At 34.5% G+C, this 9,088-nt stretch overlaps 1 protein-coding gene across 1 annotated transcript in view; it reads left to right on the plus strand.

Annotated features, from left to right (window-relative positions):
- Positions 1-9,088, plus strand: part of YME1L1 (YME1-like 1 ATPase) — a 37,886-nt gene that overhangs the window by 27,562 nt on the left and 1,236 nt on the right. Inside the window, exons 11-18 of the mRNA XM_008579464.1 lie at positions 511-643; positions 1,455-1,517; positions 3,248-3,360; positions 4,388-4,543; positions 5,597-5,748; positions 6,764-6,890; positions 6,996-7,069; positions 7,727-7,813. Coding sequence (XP_008577686.1) covers positions 511-643; positions 1,455-1,517; positions 3,248-3,360; positions 4,388-4,543; positions 5,597-5,748; positions 6,764-6,890; positions 6,996-7,069; positions 7,727-7,813 — 905 coding nt within the window. The remainder of the gene's footprint in view (positions 1-510; positions 644-1,454; positions 1,518-3,247; positions 3,361-4,387; positions 4,544-5,596; positions 5,749-6,763; positions 6,891-6,995; positions 7,070-7,726; positions 7,814-9,088) is intronic.

Here is a 9,088-nt window from a genome sequence, read left to right on the forward strand (position 1 = left end):
TTTTTTTTTTTTTTTTTTGGCAGCTTGCCGGTATAGGGATCAAACTCTAGACCTTGGTGTTAACAGCACTATGCTTTAACCACCTGAGCTGACTGGCCATCCTACTATTTTTTTATTTTTTTCCTTTTTGTCTTTTTCCGTGTCCGGCAACAGATCGCAACCCTCAGTGTCGCCCCCATACCGGACCGGGACCGGCAACGGGATCGCAACCCTTGGCGTTGCTCCCGCGCCTCGCTCAGCCAGTGAGCAGGAACCGGTCTGTATGTAGGATCCGAACCCTCGGCGGGAGTGCCACCACACTCCCAAGCGGCGCACTATAGCAGTGCGCCACCGGGCCGGCCCCTACTATTTTTAAATCAGGAAAAAATGACCTTCTTTTGTTTATTTTCTCCCTATGAATGTTTTTTTTGTTTGCTTTTTGACAGTCTTACAGGTTTTTAATAATTTATGTGGTTTGTTCAAAAAGTGTTGATACTTTTCAGCTTATTTGAATTTTTTCTGTTTTCTTAGGGGAAGCAAAAGCAAATTCTCCTTGTGTTATATTTATTGATGAATTAGACTCTGTTGGTGGGAAGAGAATTGAATCGCCAATGCATCCGTATTCGAGGCAGACTATAAATCAACTTCTTGCTGAAATGGATGGGTAATTGAGTCTTTGTCTATGGGATATGGTGATTTTTTTAAAAATTAGGATTTGTCTTATTTTAAAATTGTTTTGAGTAACATTGATGCCTCCCAGCATTTGATATATGTAGATTTGATATATGTAGACTTGATCTTATGCAAATTGTTCCCATAAAGCATTTGATAACATTCTAGAGATGAAAAATGTTATGTGTATATGCGATGGAGTAGTCCCTCATGTAAGAAGTCAAGGCAAGCTTTTCTCTCAGTATTATGTTCCTTCTACTAATTGAGTATTTGATATGTCAGCTCTTCTTGTTTAATTTATGATATTTATACCTTTTTTCATTTATTATATTATACTTATGATAGGAAAGCAATGTTTCAAGCCAAGATTAGTAGTGTATTTGAAGAAGTAAAGGGACAGTTTTCAGTATGTTGGTTTCTACACAATGTATGACTAATGTATGCTCTTAGTGTTGTGGTAGATTGAAAGATTACATCATTGTTCATCATATAAAAAGCACATGGTATGACATTGCTTTGGAACCAAGTAGGAAATCTAGGAGTGAATAATTTGTATTGGTAAACTTGAAAGGAACTTTTCAAAAATTAGTCAGGCACCCAAGCTTTTTATGTCAGGTCATCTTTTCCTAAGTAGAACAGTTATTTTCAAGGTATAGAATCACAAATGATTGGTGGTTTATTATTATTTCCTTTTCTTGGCTGTTATTAAGATTAATGATAAACAGTTTTGTGTAGAGCATTGTTGTATGTGTGCTATACTTTAATTTTCAGTGAACAGGTACTCTTTTTTTTTTCTTAAATAGTTTTAAACCCAATGAAGGTGTTATCATCATAGGAGCCACAAACTTCCCAGAGGCATTAGATAAGTAAGTATTAAAAGGAAATTTTTGTTACATGCTACATTAAACTAATAGAAGAGACCCATCACAAAATATCACATTGTATGATTCCATTTATTTGAAATGTCCATAATAAGCAAATCCTCAGAGACAAATAATATTAGTGGTTGGCAAAAGCTAGGGAGAATGGCTAATAACTGCCAGTAGATAGGGATTTCTTTTGGGAAAATGAGAATATTCTAAAATTAGATTGTGATGATGGTTGTATAGCTTTTTTTTTTGCAGTTGGTGGGGGATCTGAACCCTTGACATTGGTGTTATCAGCACCACAGTCTACCAAGTAAGCTAACTGGCCAGTTTTGGTTGTACAACTTATACAGTTGACCCTGAACAACATGGGTTTGAGCTGAGTAGTTCCACTTATATGTGGATTTTTTTCAGTATATAAATTGGAAAATTTTTTGGAGATTTGTGACAATTTGAAAAAACTCGCAGATAAACTGTGTAGTCTAGATTTATTGAAAAAGTTAAGAAAAAGGTATGTCATGAATGTATAAAATACATGTACATACTAGTCTATTTCATCATTTACTACCATAGAATATATACAAATCTATTATATAAAGTAAAAATTTATCAAAATTTACACAAATACTTACAGACCACACATGATGCCATTCAGTCAAGAGATGTAAACAAATGTGAAGATGTAGTATTAAATCATAACTGCATAAAATTAACTGTAGTACATACTGTGTTACTGTAGTAATTTCCTAGTCACCTCCTTTTGCTATCGTGGTGAGCTCAGTTGTTGTATTTGCCTAAAACACTGTATACCACTAATCATCTACATTTGAGCAGTTCATCTCTACAGTAAATTGTATACTGCAGTAAAAAGTGATCTCTCAGGTTTTCTCTTTCTTATGACTTTCTTAATACCATTTTCTTTTCTTTAGCTTCCTTTAAATAGTAAGAAATCAGTATATAGTATATATAACATGCAAAATATGTGTTGACTGTTTATGTTATCGGTAAAGCTTCTGGTCAACAGTAGGCTATTAAGTTTTTGGGAAGTCAAAAGTTATACATGGATTTTCTGCTGTGCAGGGGGGTGTTAGCACCCTTAACCTCTGTGTTGTTCAAGGATCAACTGTTTAAAAACCACTGAATTATCCACTTGAAATTCTTGTTATATGAATTACATCTCAGTAAAGCTGTCACATGATTTCTTTTTTTCTTATATATCACAAAAGTTTTAGGTGGAGATCATTATAAAAATAAAATTTACTGTAGTATTAAAATTAACTTTAAATTAAAATACTATCAAGATTTTTTTGATATTATTATAGAAGCTATTCATATTTTCATTTGATCAGTATTTTGTCTTTGCCTAAGACTCTAGTTTAACATTCTATATGTAGCAGTTGAGATGGTTGTGTGGTTCTCATAATAGTAGTCTGCTGTAGGATTATTTGTTCCTTGACTCACCTACTTTCATGTTTTTATTTCTGAGGGTGTATGCTACCTAGATGCACACATATATTTAAATGAAACTTTGTTTTACCTTCTAGTTATTGAGATTGTTATTTGAACCATGTTTTAAAAGGAACTATCTGAACATTTATTTTCAAAACTCCATCTAATCTCTGGCTGCCATTGCCTTCTAATTATGTCTTTAGAGTGTCAGCCCTGTTTAACTGGAACTTTAACATAGTCAGCTTATTAATTTATATTTTCTTTTTGCATTCTTCTTTTAGTGCCTTAATACGTCCTGGTCGTTTTGACATGCAAGTTACAGTTCCAAGGCCAGATGTAAGAGGTCGAACAGAAATTTTGAAATGGTATCTCAATAAAATAAAGTTTGATCAGTGTAAGTCTAATTCTATATTACAAATATTATCTCTATAAAATGGTAATGAATCCACCCACCCTGTTTGGGTTCTTACTTGATAAATGTCTTAAAAGATCAATTCATTTATATGTTGTGTTTTTTCCTTATTTGAATGTCTTTTTAAAAGTCCAGTCCTTAATTAATGTGTATCCAGGAGATTCTGTCATTTTGAATCATGATTCCAAAGAAAGTTTTCTTTAGAATATTCAGACAGATAATATATGAGAATGAATAATGTATAGATAGTTTTTTAAGAGGAATGTAACATACAAAATAATAGGAAAAGCTCCAGAAACAGTACCTCATGATGTAGTCAGTTTGGGGCCAAAAGGGAGGAAAGCAGATTTTAAAACAAAACACATGGAAATACTATGGACCCACTTGAATTAATAAATGAAGCTATCAAAGCTGCATTTCAAAGACAGCTGAATCCATTCATAAAACTAAATATGTTTCCTGTAATAAGGGGATCTTTTTTTTTTTTCTAAAGATGACTGGTAAGGGGATCTTAACCCTTAACTTGGTAGTGTCAGCACCATGCTCCCTCACATGAGCTAACTGACCATCCCTATATAGGGATCTGAACCTGTGGCCTTGGTGTTATCAGCACCACATTTCCCAGGTGAGCCATGGGCCAGCCCCAATAATGGGATCTTCTATGTCCAAAATATTTTAAGACGAAATTCAGACAACAGAGTGTTGTTTTATGAGTACACTTTTTCAGTTCGTGGTTATATTAGTAGCAATATAGATCATATTTGATGTTTTTAATTCACATCAGGCAACTCTACATTTTTTGATTTTTACAAAGTTAAATTTTAAATCTTAGTAGAGCCATATTTGGGCTCTTTTCCCTAAGAATTTTTGTAAACTAAGTTTATTTTAGTTTTAAGTTGTAGTTCAGAATAGCTATAGCTATTTTCTTTTTTTCTTTGGCATATGAGTTTGTGAAGACCTTTCTTTTAGGTGTTCTGGACTTACAGTACTGTATTCTCTTTTTACATAGCTGTTGATCCAGAAATAATAGCTCGAGGTACGGTTGGCTTTTCTGGAGCAGAGTTGGAGAATCTTGTGAACCAAGCTGCATTAAAGGCAGCTGTCGATGGAAAAGAAATGGTTACCATGAAGGAACTAGAATTTTCCAAAGATAAAATTCTAATGGGTAGGTTTTCTTTTTTTTTTTTTCCCCTATACTTTTCATTGTGTTAGAGAATAAATTCTTTTGGCAAATATTCTGTTCAGCCTGCTGAAGACTGTGGCTGTTTTAAATGTAATCTTACTCTAAAACTTCAGTGTCTGGGTAGTCAAGACTTGCAATAAATAATTTCACAAATTCCTAATTTGGGAGCCAAACTAAAGCCAATAAACAGTAACGTTTTCTTGACAATATCCATCTTGTCAATGATGTAGAACTCAGTTTTGTAGTGTAGCACATTCATTAGTTTTGTCTTTTTCTGAGACCTTTTTTTCTGACTGAAAAGAGAGAGGTTAAAAAAAGAAGGATATGGTAACAAAATTTGAAAATATATATTTGAAAATAGCAACACAATTTGGACTCTTACAGAACAGATGTATTCCAGTAGCTCATATGATTACCCTGGTGCTGGTGGTGGTGGTGGTGGGGTGCTCATGCCATTTCTTGTCCAATATTGCTGATAAGAAGGATGGTTAATTTTATTTATTCTGTGTTCTTTATTTTAAATCTTGGATTGGCTTAAAACATGTTAGTTGTGACATTCCTGTTAAATTGGAAGCTTATTTTCTAGAAATGGAATTAAGCTTTCCCTCTTGATATGAATATTAAGATGATAGTTTTTGACAGGTTTTTTTTGCAGTTAATTGGTTTTAGTTTGTACATGTTGTAGAGTGAATTATACTTATTTTTTAAAACTTTTACTCTGTTTGAAATATTTATCAATAATATTAAATCATGTTGCTCTAAGAATGAGTTTTGGGAGGGAAGGGAAAGAGAGGAGGGGGCGGGAAGGAGAAGTGGTGAACTAACATGTATAAAACTATGCTGTCTACCCTAGCTGAGTGCATGTATTGAACATTGTTTTGTTTTGTTTTGGTTTTTTTTTTTTTTTGGTGGCTGGGCAGTTATGCATGTATTGAAACAACACACTGTACTCAACAAATATGTACAAGTAAATGTTAAAATATAAAAATGAAAATTTAAAAAAAAATAATGACTTTAATTAAATCTTTATCTTAGGACCTGAACGAAGAAGTGTGGAAATTGATAACAAAAACAAAACTATCACAGCATATCATGAATCTGGTCATGCTATTATTGCATATTATACAAAAGATGCAATGCCTATCAACAAAGCTACAATTATGCCACGAGGGCCAACACTTGGACATGTAAGTTTCTTGTAGTTTTTGTTTGCTTTCACATAGAGCTTTCTAGAAGCTTAAGTAGGAAATTGCTGATTAAAACATTTGCAAAGCAAATTTGGCTACTTATGTGTTTTAATACTTTGTTTTTTCATTTCCTGAACCATCTTGAAATCAAATAGACACATTTGTGAAATTTTTCTGTTAATAAGGAATGGTATTTTTTTTTTTTTTTTTGTCTTTTTCTGTGTCCGGCAACGGTTCGCAACCCTCAGTGTCACCCCCGGACCGGGACCGGCAACGGGATCGCAACCCTCGGCGTTGCCCCCGCGCCTCGCTCAGCCAGTGAGCGGGAACCGGTCTGTATGTGGGATCCGAACCCTCGGCGGGAGCGCCGCCGCGCTTCCCAAGCGGCGCAGTAGCGCAGTGCGCCACCGGGCCGGCCCTGAATGGTATTTTTTAGATATTACATATTTACATTATGAAATTTAATTGAGGAATGACAGCAAACTATTATTCTAAAATATCTAATTGCTCTGCTCCCCCCCAAAAAAGAAATTGTGTGTCACAGTGACTGGCTCAATAGTTTTTCTCATTTAGTACAAGTTTCATCCTTATATCTTTCCAAATGTAGTCATTTTAAACATTTTTTATGCAACTTGGGATAAAACAGTACTATTGCAGCATTATCCACCTATTGTTTATAAAACACTTTTGCTTTGGGAAGTGTTTTCCTTATTTTCTGAGTTGCTCGTTTTGTCATCAGTTACCTGATGATCATCTCATTCGAAGTCTTTGAACTTTCAGCAGCGTGGTATTTTAAGTACGATAGTGAGAGCTAGATGATAATTCTGTTTTGTTTTGTTTTGTTTGGTGGCTGGCAGGTATGGGGATCCAGACCATTGACCTTGGTGTTATTAACAACACTCTCTCCCAAATGAGACACCAGCCAGCCCTATTATTCTGATTTTTAATATAACTATTTCAGAACTGTATCTGAAGTTCTTTCTTTAGTTATTATCTGATTTGTTCAATTGTCTAGGTGTCTCTGTTGCCTGAGAATGATAGGTGGAATGAAACTAGAGCCCAGCTGCTTGCACAAATGGATGTTAGCATGGGAGGAAGAGTGGCAGAGGAGCTTATATTTGGAACTGACCATATTACAACAGGTTGGCTGCAAAGATGTCTTTAGTTCAAATTGTGTTGGTTGGTTTAAAGATATTTTTAAAATTTAAGTTACGTGGTTTTAAAAAATTTTTTCATTTTTATTTTAGGGGCTTCCAGTGATTTTGATAATGCTACTAAAATAGCAAAGCGGATGGTTACCAAATTTGGAATGAGTGAAAAGGTAATAGCAAATTTTTATCCTTTTATGTATCAAATGATGTGCCAGGTGTCTCTTTGACAGACTGTTCTGATTATAAATTGATAACGTTTACTTTCTGAAATGCTTTTATTCCAAATGGATTTGAGGCTACTTATTCTACACATTGTTCTAAATGTTTATATCTGAGTAACAACAAATGTAGCATTCTCTTAGCTGCTCAGAATTAGCTGCTCAGTATTACTTCATGAGCTAACCAGGTAATAAAATAAATTTTTTAGCCTTTTCTTACAACATAAAAGAACCTACTTTCAGAGCTCGCTTTACCCTGTACATCTGTTTTACATTCCCACATTATCACTGTGGCTCCCTGAAGCACTTATCCACTCTGAATTGTGGATTTCTGGATTTGCAGTAGCTGCCAAGATTTTCAAAGAAGGTACTCAGAACCAGAATTAAAACAATCTTAAATTGCTCACACTTTTATTATTTTTATTTTAGTTTTTGTGTTTTCAAAAAATGGTGAAATTTCTTTGCCCTCAAGGGCATTTTTATATTGTATTTCTTCCTTGCCCCCATGATATTTGTTTCCTTATACCATATAGGATAGTACTTTCTTTGTGAAATTTGTTAGTGTTTGGGGGCTTTTCTGTTCAATTACTTTCTTCTCTTTCAATTTAGCTTGGAGTTATGACCTATAGTGATACTGGGAAACTGAGTCCAGAAACTCAATCTGCCATTGAACAAGAAATAAGAATCCTTCTAAGGGTAATAATATTTTCCTATGCTTATTTATTTTTTTAGACATAATGTGCCTAAATTGTTAGGTACTTTAAAAATGGTAACAACTGAAGGCCCCTCTGTTCACCAGAAATGTCAGTATATAAAATAAGGATAATAAGTGCACGATAGTAGCAATGCTTTAGATGTTATTAAGGAACCTCTGGTCATAAACTGGGTCTTTATTTTTATTTTGACCGTGGGCTAAGAACAGTTATATTTGTGGTTATAAAAATTCAATTATACTTTAGCTGAAAACCATAAGAGGTGATAGAATGGGGGATATTGTTTATTGAGTCTCTGTGTCTCTTGTTTTCCCACTCTTGACATGTATTTATTCAACAAGTATTACTTTCTTCTTTGTGCCCAGCAGTATGCATGTGCTGACAAAGCAGAATAAGTAAAGCAAAGGTCTCTTTGGCTGCAATGTCCAATACAGATTAGGGTAAAGGGATGTAAGAGGAGATTCGGTGAGATCAGTTAGTAAATACTGTGGTGATCCAGGCATGATATAATGGATACTTGGATTAGGGTAGTTAAAAAATGGAGAAATGTAGGTGGGTTCAGTAGATACTGATATAGTGGAATCAGTATATCTTTGTGATGTTTTGGATGTGAGAGGTGAGAGACCAGTAAAAGCTGTTTTCTAGATTTCTGCCTCATGCAACTGTTTAATTGTGCCATTCACTGAAGAAACTAGAGACAGCATGGGCGAAGGCCAGGAAGTGGGTAGAACATGAGTTCGGTTTTAAATTTAAAGCGTCTTAGTAAAGATTTCAAGTTGTTCGAAAAAGATATGGGTGTTTGGAGCTTAGCAGAGAGATTGGTTTTATGGTTCTATTTGGATGTTGAAGTTACACATCCAGTAAGACAGGTCTTGGAATGGAGAGGAAGACAGAGCTGAGTACGAAAGTCTTTAGTGAATGAGGAATGTAAATTAGGGTATTTGTTAGATGGCACAATGAAGGGGGTTGGATAGGGCTATAGTCAAATGGTTTGGACTTCAAAGGAATAGTGCTTTATACGAGTGAATAGGTTAGTAGTGGTCTGGAAATGGTGATGGGAACAAAGAGCTCACCTCTTTACCCTGAAGTGTCTGGGATAAAAACAAATAAATAACACTTGAGAGGGCTTAGGGAAAGGAGTCTCCACAGAAGAGAGCCTTGATTAACTCAAGGAGGTAGAAGGAATGTTTTACAGTAGTTAAGGATATGGAAAGTTTTTTTTTTTTTTTTTTTTTTTTTTTTTTTTTTTTTTTTTTTT

The sequence above is a fragment of the Galeopterus variegatus genome, unplaced genomic scaffold, assembly GCF_000696425.1.
Source record: "Galeopterus variegatus unplaced genomic scaffold, G_variegatus-3.0.2 Scaffold1890, whole genome shotgun sequence".
NCBI classification, from domain to species: Eukaryota; Metazoa; Chordata; class Mammalia; order Dermoptera; family Cynocephalidae; genus Galeopterus; species Galeopterus variegatus.